The sequence below is a fragment of the Sarcophilus harrisii genome, chromosome 3, assembly GCF_902635505.1.
Source record: "Sarcophilus harrisii chromosome 3, mSarHar1.11, whole genome shotgun sequence".
Taxonomy (NCBI): domain Eukaryota; kingdom Metazoa; phylum Chordata; class Mammalia; order Dasyuromorphia; family Dasyuridae; genus Sarcophilus; species Sarcophilus harrisii.
Window position 1 is genome coordinate 46389901 of NC_045428.1, and position 24113 is coordinate 46414013.

At 33.5% G+C, this 24113-nt stretch overlaps 1 protein-coding gene across 3 annotated transcripts in view; it reads left to right on the forward strand.

Annotated features, from left to right (window-relative positions):
* The window catches only part of PLOD2 (procollagen-lysine,2-oxoglutarate 5-dioxygenase 2), a 119428-nt gene that overhangs the window by 64513 nt on the left and 30802 nt on the right, over positions 1 to 24113 (forward strand). For all 3 annotated transcript variants that reach the window (XM_031957802.1, XM_012546500.3, XM_023500755.2), the window contains exons 4-9: positions 3451 to 3614; positions 7338 to 7450; positions 9381 to 9444; positions 10160 to 10257; positions 20541 to 20642; positions 23859 to 23984. In XM_031957802.1, coding sequence (XP_031813662.1) covers positions 3451 to 3614; positions 7338 to 7450; positions 9381 to 9444; positions 10160 to 10257; positions 20541 to 20642; positions 23859 to 23984 — 667 coding nt within the window. The remainder of the gene's footprint in view (positions 1 to 3450; positions 3615 to 7337; positions 7451 to 9380; positions 9445 to 10159; positions 10258 to 20540; positions 20643 to 23858; positions 23985 to 24113) is intronic.

Genomic DNA, 24113 nt, shown 5'->3' on the forward strand with positions numbered 1-24113 from the left:
GTGAGGTTGATATACATGATGCATTTTCCATTTCAGATAAGAAAACTAAGGAAAATATAGATGAAATGTTGTTGCTAAGTTGATAGCTTTGGGCTCCAGCCACCTTAGACTTTTTTGCTTCAAATGAGAACCATTTGCTTTATAAGACTTAATTACATGGATTTATTTTTCTTTCCCTCCCTCCTTCCTCCCTCCCTCCCTCTTTTCCTCTCTCCTTCCCTTCCTTCCTTCCTTCCTTCCCCTTCCTCCCTTTTCTGGTCATATTTAGATAGGTTATATTAGCACATTACTTTAATACTTTTTCAGTACTATTTCTCCTTTGGATTAAACATATGGATAAAATGATTTTTAAAGTAATAACAGAGGTTTTAAAAAATAATCTAAATAGGGACAAATACCATGAACAAGAAAATAACTATCATTAGATGAACCTCTTAGCAATAAAATTTATGACAAGCCATACGGGTACCCTGACTTACTTTTCCTCAAATATGAAACTCCAGCTTTTGTTTCAGTGTCTGTACAATAGCTGTCTCCCATTCCTGGAATATTCTCTCTGAATATCTTCTTCTTTCACTTTTTGGCTTCCTTCAAGACCCATCTCAAATTCCCCTTCTTTCTGTAGGAGGATTTCCCAACCCTTCACCAGCTGCCAATCCTTTTCCTCTGAGATTATCTTCATCCTCTTCCTCTCTCTCTCTCTCTCTCTCTCTCTCTTTCTCTCTCTCTCTCTCTCTCTCTCTCTCTCTCTCTCTCTCTCTCCAGTCTCCTTTCGCTCCTCCTATCATCTCCTCTCAACTGTCTTTCTCTTCTCTGTCTCCTTCCCTCATTAGTTCCTTGAGAGCAGGAACTGGTTTTTGTTTTATTTTTCCTTGCTTGATATATCAGTGTTTAGGCCATGGTAAACATTTAATATTTTGTAAATTAGTCATTTAATTCATGTCGATTGACAAATATCCATTTCCTACCAAAGACTGCATCATAGCATCTTTAGCTTCCTTAAGATCTCAGCTCAATTTATACTTTGTATGCTTTGTTGATATTTTGTCCACCTAGTAGAATGAAAGTTCTTTGAGGATAAAGGATATTTTATTTTAATTCATCTCTATTTTCTGTTTATTGTTTATAAATAAGATCTCTGATTTTATTTTTGAGAGCAACTTTGGATGAGAAACTTATTTTTCCAATGCAGATCTGTATAGGCTATGTCATTTATTCTCTTAGTTGCTTGAGGGGTGTTAAGAAGTTAAATGACTTATTCAGGTTCTCATAATAATTGTGTATAAGAGGTAAGACATGACTCTCAGTTTTCCCAATTGTGAGCCCAGTTCTCTGTCTACCATATTATTCTGACTGGTGTGTGTGTGTGTTGTGTGTGTGTGTGTGTGTGTGTGAAAGAGAGAGAGACAAAGAAAGAAAGAGAGAGACACACACACACAAAGAGATAGAGACAGAGATAGAGACAAATCAGCAGAAATAGACATGTAATTATTAGTTGAATAAAATGAGAAAGCATGAAAAAGGCCAGTTAATAAAACTATATGGTGTCTATTGCATGCCAAGCCCTGTGCTTAAGCACTTTAAAAATATTTTCTCATTTGATTTTTACAACAATCCTGTGAAGTAGATACAATTATCATCTCTATTTACAACTAAGGAAAGTGAGGCAGAAAAATTAAATAACTTGCTCAGGATTATAGAACTAGTAAATGTCTTAAGCCAAATTTGAAGTCATGTCTTTTTTTTTTTAACAATTTTTACTCAATATTACTTTATACTTTTTCCTAAATACATGTAAAGATAGTTTTTAACAATCATTTTTAAAAGATCTTTATTTTTATCTCTCCTCTCTTCCCTTCCCATAAAAGCAAGCATGTTATACATGGTTATACATATGCAATCATGTTAAACATTTTGCACATTAGTCATGTTTTGAAAGAAGAATCAGAGCAAAAAGGGAAAATGAGGGGAAAAAGCACAATAATAACAAAAGTGAAAATAGTTTGCTTCAATTTGTATTCCATCTCTGTGGTTCTTTCTCTTGATGTGGTTGACATTTCCATTCCAATTCTATTAGAATTGATTTGGATCACTGCATTGCTGAGAAGGATCAAGTCTATCACAATTGATTATCGCATAATCTTGTTGTTACTGTGTACAATGTTCTCTCGGTTCTGTTTAATTCACTCTGTATCAGTTCATATAAGTCTCTTCAGGCTTTTCTAGAGTTAACCTCTTTGACATATTTTATAGAACAATAATATTCCATTGCATTCAGATACAATAATGTATGCATCCATTTCCCAGTTAATTGGCATCTACTCAATTTCCAGTTCCTTGCCACCACAAAATAGATGCTACAAGCATTTCTGCACATTTGGATCTGTTCCCCTCTTTTATGATCTCTTGTGATAGAGACCCAGTAGAGAAATTCCATCGTTCTGAATGCTTTATTCTGTCTATACCTCTCCCTCCCTCCTTCTCTCCCTCTCTGTTGTGTGAAGATTACACAGCTATTAAGTGTTAAGTTTCTGAGACCAGATTTGAACTCAGGTCCTCCTGACTCCAGAGCTGGTGCTCTATTTACTATACTATCAGCTGTCCTGAATGTTGTTCTTTTAAACTTTCCCCATTCTCTTATCTTATTCTGCTACCTTTATTCCAACCACATTACTTCATTCACTGTCTTTTGGTTAACCAGATTAAGTAGTTAGTCAGTTCTGCCAGATATAGTTGTCTATACTTTAGTCTCTTGTCCTTCAGCTATTTATACCCTGTCAACTTTGCTACTCTCCAGATGCTAGAGGAGCTCATAAAACTAGGAATATTACAAATATATGCTATCTAAAATCATCTGAACTTTCACCACTACATAGCAATCCATTGATTCATTTCTGAATGGAGGATCATACTTCCCATAGTAGGTCTTCCAGACCTTCTTCATCCCTTCTCCCAGACTTTTAGTGGATCCGTTTAAGCAAAAAAGGCTTTGAATGTGGCCCAGCTACTGTCTTTCAAGGATCTGCCTAGTTAAATGTACTTAGGCTCATCCCTTGGATAAGGGACAAGGTACAAGTGATGAATTCCTTTGTCCAGAGTATTTTAGGAAAAATCTTCTACTGAGAACCATAAAAGTTTGTGGCTTGCATTGTAGGATAGAATAGTACCTACACTGATAGAATCATGGACCTTTGAAATAATCCTTGTTTTTGGTTGTGATAGTATACAAAAGATCCAGAGAATTCGTGATATGAAATTTGTTCAGTGTACTTTGAGACATAATTTTTTTTAACATAGGGTATCTCCAAAATCTTAGTGCTGTGAAAGCAGCTTTTAGGACATCCTATAGAATATCAAGATTCCAGATTATGAACTTATTAAAGATAGTCCTTCAATTACTTCATAAAGAGAGGATGAAGAGTATTTATCTTCTTTTTCCCTTTTCCTTAGCTATGATGTCATCTTTGCTGGAGGTCCTGAAGAGCTACTGAAGAAATTCCAAAAGATCAACCATAAAGTGGTATTTTCAGCAGATGGAATATTATGGCCAGACAAACGGCTGGCAGACAAGTATCCCATTGTCCACATTGGAAAACGCTTCCTAAACTCAGGAGGTAGGTGGCACTAATTTCAATCATAAGAAGTAATGAAAAATAACAAATTCAGATATAATAGACATGTAACTTGATTCTGAACAAGGGGAATATGAGAAACTATGTTGAAATCATTTCCTCTATAAAGATAATTTGAAGCACCCTTTATAATACAGAGAACATGAACCATAAGCCTCAAAATTTGTCTTTGAACCTTTGTTCTAGCAATAATTAGCATTGGAATTCTTGTCAAGTCACTTGACTTTGGTACCTCATTTCTTGCATATGTGAAAGAAAGCTATTAAGTAGTGATCTCAAAGGTTCTTAACAATTAAATAGATTTCTTTTGAGTGATTAAATTGTTTTGTAATTCCAAGTCAAAAGGTAATTTACAATTTCTATTCATTATGATTTATTTCATAAAAAGGTTAGTTTTAGTTAGAAAGATTTATCTTTGTCCCCAGATTTTAGATTTCCTTATTCTTTCCCTTTCTCCTTTCCTTCCTCTATTATCCCTTTCTTCCTTCTTTCCTTTTTAATAAAATATCTGCCTTTGGAAACTAACCAAGATTTTTCCATTTTTTTCTTTATTGCTTCTTTTTAATTGCTTCTCTTTGCTTTTCAGTTGTTCTTCTGTACAAGACATTTTTATTTTTGTGTTGTTGCTACTCTGTTACTTGTGTTGGGTTTGAATTCCTGATAGTCATTTTAGCAGGAAGTTTCGGTCATGGCTAGGAAGCTGATTTATATGTGAGCAATAAGGTAAGGGTAAATATTAAGCCATTTTTGGATGTGTTCGGATGTGTTCACATTTGCATAAAACAATTTGTTCAATTGTGTAATTGGAGGAAATTTGATACAATTAAATAGATATAATTAAATTGTATGCAATTGTATCAATTTGATATAATTGATATTGTATCAAATAAATTTTGATACAAGTAAATACAATTAAATAGAAATGAAGGAATGTTGTAAATATAAATTGAAGAATATGATAACATTTCAGTAGATGGTCTTTTACATAGATGGATTACATAGTGATGTTACTATGGTTTTAATGATACTTTTCTTGGCAGCTTAGGGATGTAGACAATTAGTTGGCAGGAATTTTAGGGAGTTTTCCCATTCTTTTAGAAATGGGCATAAATGTTCCATTAATATTGAGTGGACTCCCTCAAGAACTGGTGGAGTTCACCCTCCTTGGAAGTCTTCAATCAGAGGCTAGATGTCTACATACTGGGTATGTGATAGTGGGGATTTCTTTTGTATCGGGCAAATGGGTGCTAGGTTCTTTTCAGCTGTAAGTTCAGGTCAGTGGGAAAGGAATAGATTTTTGGAAATAGCAAAATAAGAACAGAAAAAGGTTATCAGGAAAAGGATGTTGGAGGCATTTTCTGAAGGCATCAGCTTGGTAATATGCTCCATGGCCCCAAAGCCAAAGGAATGTTGGCCTCACCCATAAATACTGGAAACAATTTGGAAAAAAAGACTTTCTGTCCTGTTATTGCAGTGACTGCTCAGAGGAACATAAAGTAGCTGTTGTTCCATGAGCTGCGTCAAGTTTATAAGATCATGCTTCAGGAGGCACACCTTGGCTCTTCTTTTCTTCCCTTTCCTCTTAGCTCTGTTTTCTCAAAGGAAAGGACCTTGTCTTAGAATTCTTCCCTTTGCTTTCCTGAATTTCAGTGGAGACATTTTCCTATTGAGAAAAAAATAAGGGATATCCTACTTCACAGAAGCAAAAATAGTCTCTGTTTATAACTGTTTTGGGCTTTGTTTCATAGCCCCAGAAGGAGATTTGAACTGGGGGAGAGATGATACTGGCGTTGGTTTCTTTTATAGACAAATGTTACTGGCAGGTTCTGTGCTTTTGCCATTAAAGACAAGGAGAACAGGCCAACTTTCATTCTTCCCTTCTTGAATCTGGATGCAGTAAATGGAGCCAAAGTGGGAGTTAGCAGCCATGGGAATAGTGAGATCAGGTATAGGGAAAAAACCACCAATGTCTCAGACATAAACCTCCGGCAGGATGCTCAAAGCCAGTGACTGATCCAACATTCCTTTTACTGATGTGAACATCTTTGGCATCAGTCTGCTAGTGTTTCTTCCTTTCAGAGACATTGAATCCTTTACAGAAAGGGAAGTGAAGAGAGACTTTTTTTCCAAAACAAAATAAAGCTTTTTAGAAAAATATCCAAGCTCAATTGGTCTTATTCTAATTCTATCAGATTTTGGTTACCTGTATTAATTTTGAGACTGTGCTTGTCCAGGAGCATGGTATATTGGAAAGAATACTGGCTCTTGAATTAGAGGATTTTAATTTAAATCCTATCTTTGTGGCATGAACAAATGATCTCATTTTTTTTTCTGTTCTGTAAAATGAATTCAGGGAGATATATATTATATGACTTCTGAGATCACTTCCAGGTCAAATCTAAGATTCTATAATGGGGGGAGGGAGAGGAGAGAGAGAGAGAGAGATTAGTATATAGAAAGATGAGACTCAGAATAGCATAAATAATTCAGGTCTTGACTCATGACATGTACTGGCTGTATCATCCTGTAAAAGTTACTTAACCTTTAAGGGTTCCAGGAAACTAAGATTATATAAATGACAAAGAGAATTTTCTTTGAAGTAGTTCCCTAAGCAAATGAAGATAACAAATTGAGAATGGCACATTCATTTCTCTCTCCCTTCATCCCACCAAAAAACCAACACAAAAATAGAGATATAACTTTTCTTCCAATAACTGATGTAAAAAATAGAAAAGAAATATTTTAAAATGGACTTTTAGGCTTATTCTGTTTGCCCAGTGCTATGGATCATCCTTATGCCATGAATGTTAATAGTATATTTTGGAATCAGTTGTCTTATCATATGTAATAGATATGTCTGACTTAGTCTAGTACCTGTTCAGGTTTGATGTTGGCTTAGGTAGATCCTTTAACAGTTAACTAAATGAGGTTTACTTAGCTTTAGCGTAGAAACATTTAAAAAGATATTCAGTAAAGATACTGTAAAACAGAATAAAAAAAAAAAAAACTGGGCTACCCCTTTCTCCCTTGGCAAGTGAGATTAGTCAGCAAGGCAGAGTATGACTTATGGGGTTTGGAATTATTTGTCAAGTTTGAAGAGCCCTGACTCTATTTAATTGTAATATATAATTTATGCTCTTAGGTCACCAGGGAGTCCCATCAGAATAACCCAGAAGCAGCTAGGGGGACCTAGGCAATCAAATTTCAAGGATAGCTTTGTGGCTTTTGAGGAGGGAAAATTAGCCTGACTCCTCTTATAGGAAAAGGGTGATCCTTGGTAGATAGTTATCCTATCATACTATAAAGTAAAAGTATTTTATTTAGCACTTATTATGTTCAGGGCACTTTTTTTCATTCTAATGGGGATTAGTCCACGATGTTGTCTTAGTTTTAAAAGTCATGGAGATTGTTACTGGATCCATAAAGAATGAGACTGACATAGCCTTTCTTGTAACAGTGGCTGCATTGATTGTCTTATATTTTTATATTTGAAAGTATGTATTCAAGGCAGAAGGGACAGTTCCTATACTGATAGACTGGAAAGTGAGAAGCTGGCTGTTTGAAGTGAAAGCATGACTGGGGTGAGTCATATATATGGTAGTCTTAGGAAGTGCTTGCCAGTTGAGACCGTTTGGACCCAAGGACATTTGTTTTCAGAGATGACAACTTAAGACTTTTTCTAGGACCTTCTCTCTCCCATTGCAGGATTTGTTGGATACGCACCCTATATAAACCGCATCGTTCAGCAATGGAACCTTCAAGATAATGACGATGACCAACTGTTTTATACTAAAATTTATATTGACCCGTTGAAAAGAGTAAGTAATAGCCTTTTCTGTCAGTTACAAATACTGCAGTTTTCCTTTTCCCCCAAACCTGAGGTATTTTCTTTGGTAGCTGGAAAGATATCACCCTTTTTAAGTATGGAAGTCGATTGATATCATAGTGACTAAGTGTCCTTGGGAAATAATTCAAATATGTTTTGTTGCTGAAAATGCATTTAATAAAAAATGAGTTACGGGATTAGTGAGAAGGCAAATGATTTATAAGTGATGGACCTGTTTTCTCTGAAAGGCAAAATGATCTAGTGGGGAAAGGTCTAGGTCCCAGGTCTATCATTTATTAGCTGTGTTATCCTATTCAATAGCTTTGAATGTTGTAGATGCCAAAGTTGGCAGGGATATCAGAGAGGTGTCAAATCTAGTCATATTCAAGAAGAAATGTTCTTTGTAACATCCTCCACAAATGGTTCTCTATCATGTCATTTTCAAAGGCAGCCAAATGGTACTCATCTACTTCTGGACAGTTCTGACTCTTAGGGCAATTTTTCCTCATGTAAAGTCAAAATATATGTCTCTTTACTTTCCACTTAACTCCTAGTTCTATTCTCTGGGCCAAGTTAAAATGTCTAATTGTTTTTCACATTATATCCCATAACGTGGTTCAAGATTGTCATGATGTCTGTAGAAACCCATGGAACCCTTTCATTTCCATCATTTTGTACACCAGTTTCCACTGCCCTCACTGTCCTCAACCCCCCTCTCTAAACATGACTTGTTTTTTTGGTGCTTTTCTGAAATCATGGTACCCAGAAGTGTTTGATTAACCTAGGGCAGACTCTAGTGGGATCAGAAAGTCTCTTTCTATATGCTACTCCTTAATTAATGTAGCCCATATCTTTTTTGATTTTAACTGGTGATTAGCTTTATCTTTCTTATGCTATATTTGAACAGGTTTTCTTACCTCTTGTTTTTTTTTTTTTTTCTCTCAATTCCCCACCTCTTGAAAAGGAGAAAAACAGAGAAAATAATACTTGCTTTATCCACCTCACTACAATTTGTGATTAGTGTCTCACTGTTGAATTTTGAATCAGAATATAGATATTTAGCTAAAACACAGATAGCTACCTATGTATTTGTGTAGTGCAAGAGACAGAATGATAGAGTGAATAAAAGACTAGACAGGGTTCAAATAATTTCTTTGACCACAGGAATAGCTAGCATTTATATAGTGTTTTGAGGTTTTGCCAAGTGTTTTTACATATTTTATTTAAGTTTATGTATCCAAATTATTTCTATTACTGTGTCTCTCTCAGACTAAATATATGACCATAGATCAGTCATTTAACCTCATAGTATCCCAGACCAGGGCTTCTTAAACTTTTTAGATTCATGACTCCTTTTCACCTGAGAAATTTTTATGTGCCCTAAGGTATATAAGTATATAAAATAGGTATACAAATCAAACATTTACTAATAATGAATCATAATTTCATGACCCCCACATTTAGTTATTAGATCCCATATAAGATCCCATATAAGATAACAAACCAAAGGTTGAGAAGTTAGGTCCTAGATAACGTAAAGAATGTAGATTAGAGTTAAATTTGGTGCTCTGTATTGGGAGATGATTTCCATGCTAAAAGTTTCCTCCACTACTGAATTGAAAGCTTCCAGCTCCCTCTTTCCCACAACAGAAAATTATTATAGAAACAGAGTTTTGCTGAGAAACTAATAGAATGGGTACAGATCATGAGAACTCTATTGCTTATTAACTTGAATGAGTGGCTTTAAATTAACAACTAGATTTTTTTATTCAAGTTTTTCCAAGTATTTTATTGATCTTGTTAAGATAAATCCATCTGATTTGTTACTTTAAAAATGTATTTTAAGTGTATTTTATAAAGCTAATGTGATAGCATCAATAATATTATCATCTCTTAAATATGTTTTTTATTTCCATTTTTAGGAAGCTCTTAATATTACATTGGATCACAAGTGCCGGATTTTTCAGGCCCTCAATGGAGCTATTGGTATGTTTATGAATTAGTTATTGAATGAATGTAAACCCACTAATGATTTCCATTGCTTTGTCTATTTCTTCATTATTTTGAGAAAAGTAACTAGAGTTTGGAGTTCATTAAACAAAGAGGAAATTGACCTGGGGTTTATAAATTTGATTGTGAAGATATTTTGATAACTATATTTCATTAGAATTGGTCTCTTCCTATGAAGTTTGTTTTATGCATCATTTAAAAATGTTACTCTGAAATAGGGACCATAAGCTTCATCAGACAATCAAGGGGAAAAGGAAATAGCAAAAATAAAAAAGTCAAAAGATTCTTATTAGGCTAAATAAGAAGTTTGGTTAGCTCCTTTGAGTCATTTAATAAATGAAGATTTTTTTTGTTTTGTTTTGTTTGTTTGTTTTTATTATATTCCATACTGCAGGAGTAGTTAACCTCTGGGGTCTTTAAAATTTGTTTTTTTTAATATTTTAAAAACTATTTCAATATATTAGTTTCATTTTGAATCTTATGTGTTTTATCTTGGTCATTTATAAACTTTCTGAGAATGGATTCACCAGATGGCCAAAGGAAACCCAAAGCTTGAGAATTCCTGCCATAGTGACTTGCAGAATTAATCACAGGGAATAATGCATAAATGAAAAGAACCAGGCCTGATCTCATTTGTAATTGTTAATACATATGTTTTCTCTTACATTCAAATCTTTCTTCTCTCCCTCAGATGAAGTTCTTTTGAAATTTGAAAATGGAAAAGCTAGAGCAAAAAATACTTTTTATGAAACATTACCAGTGGTAATTAATGGCAATGGCCCAACTAAAGTGAGTATTTGTCACTTTTTTGTACATATAATATGATTTATTGGTAGATTAGAGATGACTATAATGTCATTTAACAAGACCTGTGTTTATGGATGCTTTGGAGCCAAATGGCTTGTTTTACTGGTACAGAATCATTTGGCTCCTGTTTGTATTCACCGCAGTGATACTTGTTTAATTCACATCTATGTGGGGTTTCTACTTATAGCTCCTTGATGTCAAACTCTGATTTAATATTTTATTAAATAATGACTGCATTGTTATCCTTCTGGCTTTAAATACTCCTATTTTAAGAAATATCCAAAAAGTTTTTTTTAAAGTCAGTGAACCTATCCAAAGCCTTTATTTAGAATTGTATTTTGATAATGATTGATTTGTAATATATGTATAATAATGTATAATAAAGAGGCAGTATGACATAGTGGATATTAGGGCTGTGTATCCAAGAAGTGCGTTTGAGGTATTATAGCTATATACTCATGAGTAAATTATTTCACCTTTTCGGGCAGTCTCTAGAGTTACAAATGAAGCTCTGGTCTGCATTAGTAGAAAATGTTTCTACATTAATAGTTGGACTAAAGCAAATAGAGATCTAGAGGAATATACACCATCTTCTCTCCCTACTTCTATCCAAAAGAAAAATTACATTTCCATAGCATGGTATATAAAACATTTGCCAATATTAGAGTTAGTTCCAGGATCTGTTCTTGTATGGCCTGTCACTTTTATTACATTCTATAGAGACCCAGAGTCACAATAATCTTAGAGATTACAAGGGTACAGGTAGAAATCCCACAGGCAGCTGCAATTAGCTCATGGTTCTGTTAGTGACTGAGCTTTGCCTCAATACTTTGAGACACAGACATCATTCTGTTCTATTCTCTCTGCTGGAAACCATTTCCAATTTCCCAAGCTCCTATTGTTTAATCTTTTTACCCCGACTCCAGCTCACTTTCCCAGGTTTATATTACATGTAACTCCCCTCCTCACACTTACCTGATCCAGCCATAATGGTTGTTTTCTGTTGTTCATACATGACTGTCTTTCTATTTTCTGGCTCATTTTCTTGACACAAGCTGTCTTCCATGTCTGAAAAGCCCTTTCTCTACCTCTGCACCCCTCCACCCCTCCACCTCTTGAGAAGCTTGAGTTTCCTTCAAAGCTTAGCTCAGATGTCACCTTCCTGAAGCTTTCCCTGATGCTCCAGGTATTAATGTCTTTCTACCCCCCCAAAAGAATTATATTTATTGCTTATGTATATATAGATATGTATGTATAGACATATATACATGTATATGTATACCCTCACAATCTATATGCATATGCACACATATACCTACATAGATATAATCTATATCTACATATATTTGTGGACACATGCATAGGTGCATGCACACATACCCATACTTCTCTCACCAATTACAATAGAACTTTTTTGTTGGCAGGGACCATTGGGAATTTTTTATTTCATTTTGCTTTATTTTATTTTATTTTTGGTTTTATACATTTAGCACCTAGTATAATGCTTGACCTATATTAGGTAATTAATGAATGCTTATTGATTATTACCATGCAACCTCATTATATGGTTATAATTGTGCATCTGCACTGTCCTGTAGGTGTAAATTAGTTTTATACAGGGGATATTACATTTGCATCTAGGTATTCCTGTCTTTACTTTTTAATGATTAAGATCATTCTTTTATGAACTGGTTACAAGGAAGGTTCCTTGTTTCCCCCTGCTGTTCAGCTGTGCTTGCATGAGTAATGCTTCTCAAACTTAAGACATCATCATCATCATCATCATCAACAACAACAACAACTCACATTTATATATCACTTTAAAATTTTCAGAGCTCATTTCAGCAATGAGAATGACCAAATCTTGAATTTGTTGCAAGTGTTAACTTAGATCTGTTGGATTCCTAAAATTGTATATCTTGTCAGTTGTATGTTTTGAGTTCTTAATGCTTGAAGTTCCAAAGTAATTTTCTTTGATCTGATGGGATCAGATGCAAAGAATTCTCCAAACTTTAAATTCTACATGTTATTATTATTGTTATTATGTGTATGATTCAGTTGATTAGTTAAAACTAAACTTACTAGATATCCTTGTATCATAGTTCCACAGGTTGCCAAGGCAAAATATTTCATCACCTATTGGCAATGAGCTTCTCATACTTAGCTAGTCCGGTCTCAGCAAACTCCTTCTGTTGCCAGGACCATGGTTGGTGACTTTCCAGTCTGATGGAACCTGCAGAGTCTGTGCTTCAATGGCATAGACTTTGCCAAGACTGGGTCAGGGCCACCCTTAATCATGCCATGAGAAGTGCTGGAATTGGACTTACATGAAGCTACTGTAAACATTTAACATGTAACAATTGTAACCTGTAACAAGTGAAGAAGCAGGTATCATAAATAACTTGCCTAAGATGTCAGAATTTCTCTGTACCATGATACCTTTTAATAGAAAATTAGTTAAAAATATAACATTTACTTATCTTTATAGTTCTTTACTATGTTTAAGTCTTCCCCAAAGATTTTTCCAATAGTCTTATTTTTTAAATGTTTAAAAAATACACCAAGACTTTTTGGACACTTTATCTTTTGTCCCCATCATTAAAGTCTTGAGTACATTGATAGTCAGACTATTTTGGTTTTATCTTTGCATATCTAGCATTTGGCACAGAAATCAATAAAGTCCTATTGATTGATTGCTTAATTCCCTATGTGTTGCTGCTTGTTGATATATTATAGTACATAATAATCTTCCTCCCTACTAAGTTTAGGATCATTGAGGTCCCAGTTGAGAGGATATAGAGAGCATCTAGTATTCAGCACAAGAACAATTACACAAATAATATTAAGTACCAATTGTCAGTAAAACACTTTAGGAGATGATGGAAATACAAATACAAAAATGAAACTATTCATATCCTAAAGAGTCTACTTTCTTTTTAAGAGATAAAACATGTACAGTGATAAGTAAATAAGGATTTGTCCAAATTAATGTTGGTCAGTCATTCAAAAAGCAAACATTTAATAAGCACTTATTACCTAGAAAGAGTTAAAAGACATCCCTTGTTTTCAAGGAGCTCAAAATTGAAAGAAGGGGGGGAACATACAAGCAACAACAACTAGACATGCTACACACAACATCAATTGGAAATAATTAACAGAGGGAAGGTACTAGAATTAAGAAGGATTGGGATAGAGCTTCATATACACGGTAATATTTTAGCTGGTACTTAAAAGAGGCCAGAAAAACTGGGGGATAGAAATAAGATGGAAGAATATTCCAAAAGTAGGAGACTGCCAATAACAATGTCCAGTATTTGAATTTAGAATTTGCTGTTTGAATAACAGCAAAGAGTCTAGTATGACTAGAATAGAGTATGTGTGTCTATCAGAGAAAGGATAAGGCATTAAAACACTGGAAAGGGGGTAGGCAGGTTATGGAGGGGTTTGAATGCTAAACAAAGAATTTTATATTTGATCCTGCAGGTAATAGGGAACTATTGGAGTTTATTAAGGAAGGGAGATATTCACTTAAGAAACATCCCTTTGATACCTGACTAGAGAACTATGCCAGGGAGACCAACTAGTGGGAGTTGTAATTTCAAAATGGGGGAAGGGGAGTACTAATAATTAGAAGATCAGGAAAGACTTTGTCTAGGATCTGTGCTTTGAAGGAATTGAGTATTTTGAGAGGTAGAGTTGAGAAGGACATGCATACCAGATATAGAGTTAGAATGCTTAGAAATAATAATGTGTATGCTGACTTGAAGTATGTTGAATGAACTGTATCAACACATCAGAATTAAAGGATTCTTGAATTCATTGAAGCAAATTTCTTAAGTTAATATTACAAGAAAACTCAGAATTAGCTGATGATTTGAAAGTCTTAATGTGGATTTCCAAAGTGCCTTTGGTATTTGGAGGAGGCCAGTTTGCGGTTGGTACCTGAGGAGCATCTGGTTCTTAAAAGTTTTCTTTCCCTCATGCTCATAGATGCTATTAACAACTTCTGAAAAAGGGACTAACTGCTAGATTAAAAAGAAATAAGAGAAGAAAAAGGGAAGAAATAAGGAATATCAAACCACAAGAATGCAGAAATTCAATCAAAAATTAGATGCCAAGGGAAAATCAAGTCCAGCTCTGGGACTACTCATATGTTCTGCATAGTGCCACTGTATTTTTCCAATTCTGGAAACTGTTAGTTTTTCATGTGTGCCAAGAAATGTCAAAGCAGGCTTCTAACCAGAAATCAGAACTCATTTGTCTCTAAATTTCACTCTAGTATCTACTCTATCAATTCTTTTACCCTTCCTGTTAATCATCACTCATTACCTGAAGTTGTAATTCTGATCATCTCTTCCTTTTCCGCCTCCAAGTTGGACAAGAGTGATTGAATCTCCATGAAGTGGAGTGAGTTATTCCTTTGTTCTACAGAGTTTGGCCTTAGTAAATGAAATGCAAAGGAAAGAAAAAGTGATTGAATTTGCATAGATGGGGAAGGAAATTTATAAGGTTATAAAGTTTATAAAGTTATAAAGTTTTGACTGGAACAAGTGGGCTCTAGACAAAATGATAATTTACACTAAGTTTTGGTGTTTCCCTTTTTTTTTGTCCTCTGATCTTTCTGCTCCTTCTGTGGGAGTCTTTCTGTGAAAGGCAGTGTTGTTGGGATAGAGAACTGGTTTTAGAATCAGAAAGACCTGGGTTATCTCTTCCATGTATTTCCTATGTGAAACCTTGCATTGCTTTCGGTGACTGTCTAAGACTACGAGTGGCAGAGAAGTTGCATCGATGAAGGAATTTCCACATGTAGGAGTTGCATGTATCAATGGACTCCGAGGTCTGGTTTATTTTTACTTCATGTTTCCATATCCTAATATGATCTTCTAGTGGTACCATTATATTAAAAATGATCTGCATTCCTATGCTCTTCTCTAATTCATATTTTTTAACCTCCCCTTAGGATTTTCCCAACCTCCCAACTCAATCACAATAATTTAGCAATTTAACAAAGCCAAAATGACTTTAAAAACTATTTGTAAACAGTAATAGTAATAGTAATAGTAGTAGTAGTAGTAGTAGTAGTAGTAGTAGTAGTAGTAGTAGTAGTAGTAACAGTAGAAGTAGTAGTAATAGTAGTAGCAGCAGCAGAAATAATGGCTATTTCAAATGCTTGAAGTAGCCCAGGATTTTAATGTGTCATTGGGTTACTCACATCTGACCCAAGTCCTTCAAACTGAGTTGTCATGGAGATCTCATTTCAATTCCTAGAGAGTCAGTCTTTGATCCTTACTTGAGATAATTAAAACAATAGCTCAAATTTCCAAACTACTGCAAGCTATAGTCATACCAACATTACAAGATTGTACAAGAGTAATTATCTCAATATTACAGATGAGGAAATTGAAACTCAAAAATTTTAAGCAACTTTCCCATGCATAGATAATTCCAGAATTTTAGCTCATGTCCCCTGACTACTAAGCCTGTTATTTTTCCATTGTGGAGAGGGAATAAAGAAAAGGAACTACTCAGTATGTATTAGGAATTTTTAAATTCACTAGAAAATATTTGTAAGTGAGTCTGGTAGTGTTTATGGGAAATTGGGCCAAAATTAACATTAGTTTAGTATTTTTTTCCAACTGTAACTGACTCATTCTCTTATCTATTTAAAATTTTTAGAATCTTACTTTGGTTATTTTTTGTATCACATTTCTTCTGAATATAATCCTTCTCCCCTGTATTCAAAGAGCCATTGCTTGTTATAAGTATTTTTAAAAATTAGGAACAAAACAGTTCAACATGGATATTACATTGACCATTTCAGATGCATAAGTGATAGCTCCCCACTTCTACAATTCAAGGAGGGAGGTACCTTTTCTCATATCTTCTCTTGGGTTAACTATTAATTTTGACTACTATTTTTCTTTGAGAAGGAGAGAATTCCTAGGACTCTCCATGTTCCTTTATTCCATGTTCATGAAGGAAGAAATTAGCTGTTTTCTTTGTAGATGTAGATAGAAATGGTCTTTCCCATGAAAAGATAAAAAAGATCCCTATGAATTTTAATACTCCATTTTTGCAAAACAAAAGAATACTTATGTTGCTTTGAAAGGGAATGCCAACATGCAAATTGTTTTTTTTTCCTTCTATAGTACACCAAATTACTCTGGATATACATGCTGTTGTATTAAAACTGAAAGTTCTCTGCCTCCATCAAAGTCTTGCTCCAGTGGTTTATTATGTGAGGGAGTGGCTCTGCATTCTAAGAGATTCTCCCTATGGACCCCAATCTTTGGCAGACCTTCCTTAAGCTAGAAAGCTTTCAGGACAGCTAAAGTTTGGAAAGATTCATCACCAGAAGATTGACTTACAGAGAAAATTTTTTTTTTCATTTTCAACAATTTATGCAAATTGATGAGGTAGATATGGGGTTGTGACCTCTGATATGAAGGGAGAACCTTATAAATGAAATCATGGATCCTTGAGCTAGAAGTTATTGACCACAAAAGAGAAGCTATTTTCTGTTTATGATAACTCCTTGGAATATGCCTGTCATTAAAAGCTGATTTAGGTTCTTATGTGTTTTTTAAATCATTAAAACAATTGTCTTTCTTAATGAGTTATTACTAATTCTAATGTCCCAGATTTTACTCTTCCTTTTCTTCTGACAAGATTAGAGTATGTATATGTTAGCATCTTTTTGAGATATTTAGGAATAGATTTTATTCTCATCAGAGCTGCACAGAAATTGAGCTACAGGAAGGTATAGTGAATATAATCTAAATGCTCAAATAAAGTGTCATATAAGTATTTGAAAATAATTTATTTTAAAATGTAAATTTTAATTTAATTAAATAGTGCAATATAATGTAATAAATCATGTTTAATTATTTCATTTAATTTTAATAATAATTTTATTTACTTATTTTAATAAGATGAATTAATTTGATATTAATTATTAATAATTAATAATAATTAATTTTTAATTAAAATTAATTAAAATTAAAATATTTTATTTATTCCTTCACATTGTGTTCATTCCAGTACCAAGAGAATTATCTCTTTTAACAAATAATTAAAAAAGAAAATGGAGGGGGGGTTTCACAAAACAAAGCAATACCTCAATTAAGACACTCTTTAGTGTCTTTTACCCATATTCTCCCATTTATGTAAAGAGGGGAGAGATGCACATTTTCAGGAAATATTTCTTTTTAAAATTAATTTCATTTACATTAAATCAGAGAAGCACTTTAATTTCCTACATATATCATCAAATAATGCAAAGTATTAAGGTCATGGTGACCTTGGAAATTTGATTGAGGAGTCTATACTTGTTTTCCAAGGGACTTTAACAAATGGAATAGCATGGCTGAATTTTGATTGCCATTGAAAATGACATCATATTTGGCAAGTTCATTGGGATTGTGAAAGATCAGTGAAAACATCACTGCTGAGTAGAATGGGATTGCCCAGATCCACTGTTAAATGGCATAATCAGTTTTTACTCATTTTAATAGTTGCCAGCATAACTGTCTGAAAGTTTTATGGAGAAAACAGATGCTGTAGAAGGGTGGGGGGGGAAATCCTACTGTTTGAATTGCATCAAAGATTCAGGAAAGGGAGTGTTTTAGGCTATATGTCATTCTTATTATAAAAAAATTGATGATTGAATTACGTTGAAAAGCAGATTATAAAAAGATGAAGTGTCCTTTAAAAAATAAAGTGAGTCCTTCTTACCTTAATAATTTTTGAAAGGACAAATTATCCTAGGAGTTTTGATGCTACTAATAATTTAATATGTGAATTAAGGATTGGCCCGTGATGAATTTAAGGTATTAGAATCATCCTCAAATTTATATTTAGAAGTTTACTTAGAGTCCTTTTTATATTTAACTTCATTTACTTCTTATGAAAGTTGTTTTACCACCAAAAAAAAAAAAAAAAGATTAATGAAGGATGATATTGTGAGTTTTCCAGGGGCCAAGTTTCCATCAGCACCAAATAGAATTTAGCAAGAGAATTCATAAACCACAATTTAAAAAAAAGGTTTTCATTGTAGAATAAGATTTTCCTGTAATTTTAATAAATAGGTGATGGTTTCAGGTTCACTTTGATATTTGGTAGTGAAAATGATGTAATTTTTTATTGTAATGGTTCACTTAAAGGACATCATAGTGGTTCTGTAGATGGAGATTTTTTTTTAAGTTTGACATTTGGCTAATGAATTTCATGACTGCTTATTTCTTATCTGTCAGAGGAGCCTAATTCTTGAATTTCCCTTGTTCTTGCAGAAATGAGAAATGCATTATTCATCACTGTAGTGTTTCTTTCCAAAGAATAATTTCTATTTAGTAGCTGGATGTTCATATGTATGAATATGCCTATGTATGGATATACAGCTATAAAGAATGTGTTTTGTGTGTATGCACACATGCATATGTACATATAAGAGAAATAATCAATATTTATATAGTATTTATATAAAATTTACAAAGTATTCTCTTTACATTATCTTCTTTTGAGTCTTGTATTGACCTTGGGAGACAGGTTTTGTGTTTATTATTATTCCCATTTATGGATTTCTAAAGAAACTGAGACAAAGTCTTCATGAACCATTCTACCCTACCATTTATAGTGAATAGTTATTCTTTTGGTTACCCTATCATCAAATTTCAATTGGCTAAACAGCCCTAGTTTCTTCAGTACATCCTGATATGGAAAGAACTCAAGTCTCCTTGCCATCCTGATGGTCCTTTCTTGGATACTTCCTTGTCTATCAATGCCCCCATTTTTAAGCCAAGATTCCCAGAATTGAATGTATTACTGCCAGTGAGGTCTGACAAGGGCATTGTATTGGGTACAGTACAGACTAAACATCTCCCTGTTCCTGGAATTGATCCTCCTCCTACTGTGGCCGAAGAATGCATTAGCTTTTTCTGGCTGACATAACATACTGCTGACTCACTGAACTTGCATTCACTAAAATATCCAAATTCTTTTCAAAATAACTGCTGTTTCTCCATCTAATACCTGAGAAGTGATTTTTTTTTTTGGTACCAAAGTACAATAGTTGATAATTTTCCTCAGTCTTTCTCCTTAGATTCAGCTCAGTAGTCTAACCTGTCAAGGTCCTTTCATATCTACATTCTGACAGCACATGTGTAACCTTGGAAAAGTAATTTATTTCCTCTGTACCTCAATTTTTTTACTTGTAAAATGGGAGAATGGTGTTGTACTAGACCTCAAGATTTTTTTTTCAGTTCTAAATCTATGATCCTATGATAAAATCAGCCTTGATATCATATGATAAAATACAACTTGAAAAGCTGGATCATATAATGGAAGGAGGTATGATTTTAAAGGCAGAGAATCTGAAGTTAAATCATAACACTCATTTATTAAGTGCTGACTTCATGCCCTTTAGCAGGGAAGGAATTTTATATATTATCTGTGGAAACAACATGAACATACATATTTATGTAGAAAATGAATGCACAGTACATATACGATAATATCAGGGGAGGAAGTTCTAAAATTTGGGAGGTAGCAAGAAGGGCCTCAGATATATAATGCTTGATCTGAGACCTAAGAAGAATTAGGGATTGTAAGTATCATCTTTTAATCCCTGTAAGCTCACTGGCTGAGTTGCTATCCAACAACCTGGTGAAAATAGGGTGTGCTTGGACAGGTGGTACCAATTTACCATAAGCTAACAATGTAATGACTTGGAAAAATCCCCAAGAGGATAATAACGCAAGTCCCTGTCATGAAATTGGTATCTCAGGCATACATTTAAAACTGTTCATCTGCCTTCAAAGTTATGGCACACGGCTGATTAGTCATATGGTACTATTTGAGATTGTATTTGCTTCAAAGCCTGATAGTAAAAACCAGTCTGTCCTAAGTAGTCATTTACTAGACTTTTGGCATTCATTAACTGAATTAGGAATATTGTATGTCATCTCTTTCTAACTCTTACATTTCTCTCTTTTATCTTGCTACTTTGTTCCAGTAACTTATGGTTTCTTAAATAAAGAAGGAACACACTCCTATTCATGATGACTTTTTTGACTCTATCTATATTTATCTTATTTTGTGTTGAAATGAAAGTTTGTAACACCAGATGACATGAATAACGGTTGGCTTTTTTTTTTAAAAGGAATCCTTAAAATTATCAAACTGATTTTGAAAATAAGCGTGTTGGGTTGCAAGAAAACAGTTGAATGAGACTTTCTATTATTAAAGAGATTTTTCCTTTTGTTTACTAGATTCAACTAAACTATTTTGGAAATTATATCCCTAATGCTTGGACACAGGAAAATGGATGTACTCTTTGTGATTTGGATGTAATTGACCTATCAACTTTAAAAGTAAGTATAATGGTACATTCATTGTACTTCCGGACTATGAATTGTGATTGCTTACTGATATATTGGAGGGAAATAAAAAGTTGATTTTTATTCTTATTTATTTATGTGTTTGTTTGTTTGTGTTTCTCCTTCTGGTGTTGTTCCTACAAACCTGTGAATTCATCACTATTGGGAAATTCAAGTGGAGGAACTCCCTCCATCATTACCTAACTTATAACTTTAGAGAATTGCCTGTGGTCCTAAGAGATTACATGATTTGCATACATGGACTCAAGTCTTCCTGAACTCCAAGATCAGCTCTCTATTCTCTATGCTGGTCTACCTCTCTAGTAAGGTGGATAGGAAAACACCAAATGCAATCTTTTCAATAGAGTGTGACAATTTAAAAAATCCTGAGATCAAGTTTCTAGATAAATTAAAATCAGACTATATCTAGAAAGCAATCAACAAAAACAGGCTGCAGCTAAAGAGACCAATTTAAATCTTTAAAAAAAAGGTCAAAACTCAACTGAGGGTGAAAATCAACTCCAGCCAACAAGAGAATGAGTATTATACTGGAGGTTAGGCTGTATTAAATTGAAGATCTTCGGGGAGATGACTTGGATCATCCAAATCTTGATTTAAGGCGACTTAGCAATTTTCATATAACCTATTCATCAGAAGGGAGAATCAACATTTTTCAGACCTGAGTAAATATAATAAACAGGAATGCATTCATTAGCCTAATATTAGAATTTATTTTAACGTCTTATCAGATCTTGCCTTAGTAAATTTTTAAGAGAAAGTAGATGAGGAAGTAGAAAAGGGAAAAACTTTGTTCTTGATTCAATAATTAGTTATTAAATATAAGAAATAATTAATTTTTCACATAGGTTTCCTAAACTTAAAGTTGTCAGTTTCTTATAGGTCTAACTATTCTTTCCATCTGAGACACGGCTTAAGTTTGGCTGAAATACCCAAAATACAGCAGGGGCTTGGCTATTTCCTTTAATAAGTCTTAATTAGCTGTCAAGTTGGTCATAATTATTTAAGGGAAAAAAAGGGGGGAAAGTGTAATTACGAATTAAGACTTTAAAATCAAATGTTAATTGTAGATTTTTAGAAAGATTTTCCCTATGAATATTTAGTTACATTTTTTTGCAACCTTCTAGAAATCCATATTATTTATTCATACAGGCTTTTCCTTAGACCTAATACTATGGTGATTCAGGGGAGAGAAGAATTTTTAATACTTAGTATAGTAACATTTTGCTTCAAGCAAATCTCTTTGATGACCTGGAAGAGTACCAGCTGCCATGAGGAGTATATGGTGGAAATGGCTTAAAGTCATGGAAATTTACAGGAATGCAGTTCTACAAACTGCTGGTCTCATCAGTAAAGGATAATTCAAGAGAACAACATTTAGTAATAAAGTCAATATTCCAAGAGTAAATAATTTAAATTCTTACCAATGTCTAAAGATAGATAAAAATAAGTTTTATGTATAATTAAGAGCTACTGAATAGGGTTATATTTCATTTGAAAATAAGAGATTTTAGCCATTTTTAAAAACAGCAAATGATTTCTTACTCAGAAACAATGCCAGGATATTTTTGGATAGAGATATGATGAAGAGATGTTTTAGAATAAATTTTTTTTGGTGTACAGAACTTAATGTTCTACCCTTATAAAAAAAGAGCTACTGCTCCTACTGGTTTCATTCTCATTTATTTTAAATGTGTCAAATATGAATTAAAAAAAAAACACACAACAATAACTTGCTTGCTTTCTACTTTATCAAGATAAAAAGCCCTTAATTCTTAAAAAAAAAATCTATAATTTCAGAGTGGTTTAAAAATAACACTGGAAAGTTACAAACTATTAAATCATTAAAATCATAGTCTCAAAGTTAATATAACTAGTTGAGATAGTCTATAGAGTTTTAGCTTTGAGTCAGGAAGACCTGAATTCTATTCTATCTTCAGAAATTTCCTAGCTGTGAGGTTTTGAACAAATCAATTAATCTCGGTCTGCCTCTCTTTCTCCATCTGTAAAGTGGAGATAATAATAGCACCTACCTCCCAGGATTATCATGAGTATAAAAGGAAGATAAAATTTGTAAAGCTTTTTGCAAATCTTAAAATACTATATAAATACTAATTGTTATTGTGGTTATTATTGTTATTGTTATCTTATTTTTATTATTGTCATCAACTAAAGTCAATTTTTAAATACCTATTTAGGATAACCTTATTTGTCTAGCTTTTTAGTTTGCTTTTAAGGTTATTTTTGGTAATGATTATGTCATTTGTTTAATTATTTTTCAGGTTTAAAGCTCTTAAGAGTAAGAATTCATATCTCTCTCTCTATCTTTTTGTGTTTGTCTCTCTTTTTCTTTTTCTCTCTGGGCCTAGGTGTGGGAGCACTAGTATGTGTATATATGTATATATGTGTGTGTGCATGTATGTAGTTTTTGCCATGAGGAGTATTCTAGTCACCTTTAAATAATGTGGCCAATTTAATTACACAGATTGTTTTGATAACCTAAATGCGTTAGGCACATGCAATGACATAAGGTGTTTTCATTTACTTGAGAAGAATTTGTAGTTTCACCAATGTGGTTTCTTTTTCAGTGAGAAGCAGCATAAAGTCCGAAAAGCTTGTTGCCAATCTCAGTGCTCCTACTTTATATCTGTGTGATCTTGGATAAGCCACTCACCTTCCTAAAGCCTCAATTTATTCACTTTTTTTTTTTTAAACAAGGGACTAAAATTAAATGGTCTCTGACTCCTTTAATTTTTAACATTCTATGATCTAATTTTCTGTTGTTAAAGTAGAAGGTTTTTACTTTAAAGAAATAAGTAATTTATTGTACAAATAATATGATTTCCTCTCCCTCTGACTCGACCCCTTCCATCACCATCCCCAATTTTTTTTTATTGGTATAAAAGGAAAAGTCAAGACTTAATTTGAACATCTAATATTAATCTTAATCAGAACAAAAATAAAAAGTGAATTAGCATGTACTGATTTCTACACTTTGCAGATCATTCCATAGTGAAGATATATGTGTGTGTGTGTATGTGTGTGTATGTATTTCTTGATATGTTGTCATCTTCCTTTTTTATTTATTCTAGTAGACTGCAGAACAACATTTTCCTATCTATCTAATGAATACTTTAATTTAGCCTAAACTGGGATCTACTTAAATAAAGGTTCATTTAATTTTTTTTCTAGGACTATCCAAGAGTAACAGTTGGTGTTTTCATTGAGCAGCCCACTCCTTTCCTACCTCGATTTCTAGACCTGTTGTTGACACTGACTTACCCCAAAGAAGCTCTTAAATTATTCATTCATAACAGTGTAAGTATTTGGATGGTGAATTCTACTGGAGAGAGGTTGGGCAGTTCTCAGAAGAATGAATAGTTAGAAATGGCTTAGACACAAGAAATTATGCTTTAAAATCATCAAGGTATTCATGAGAAAAATGAT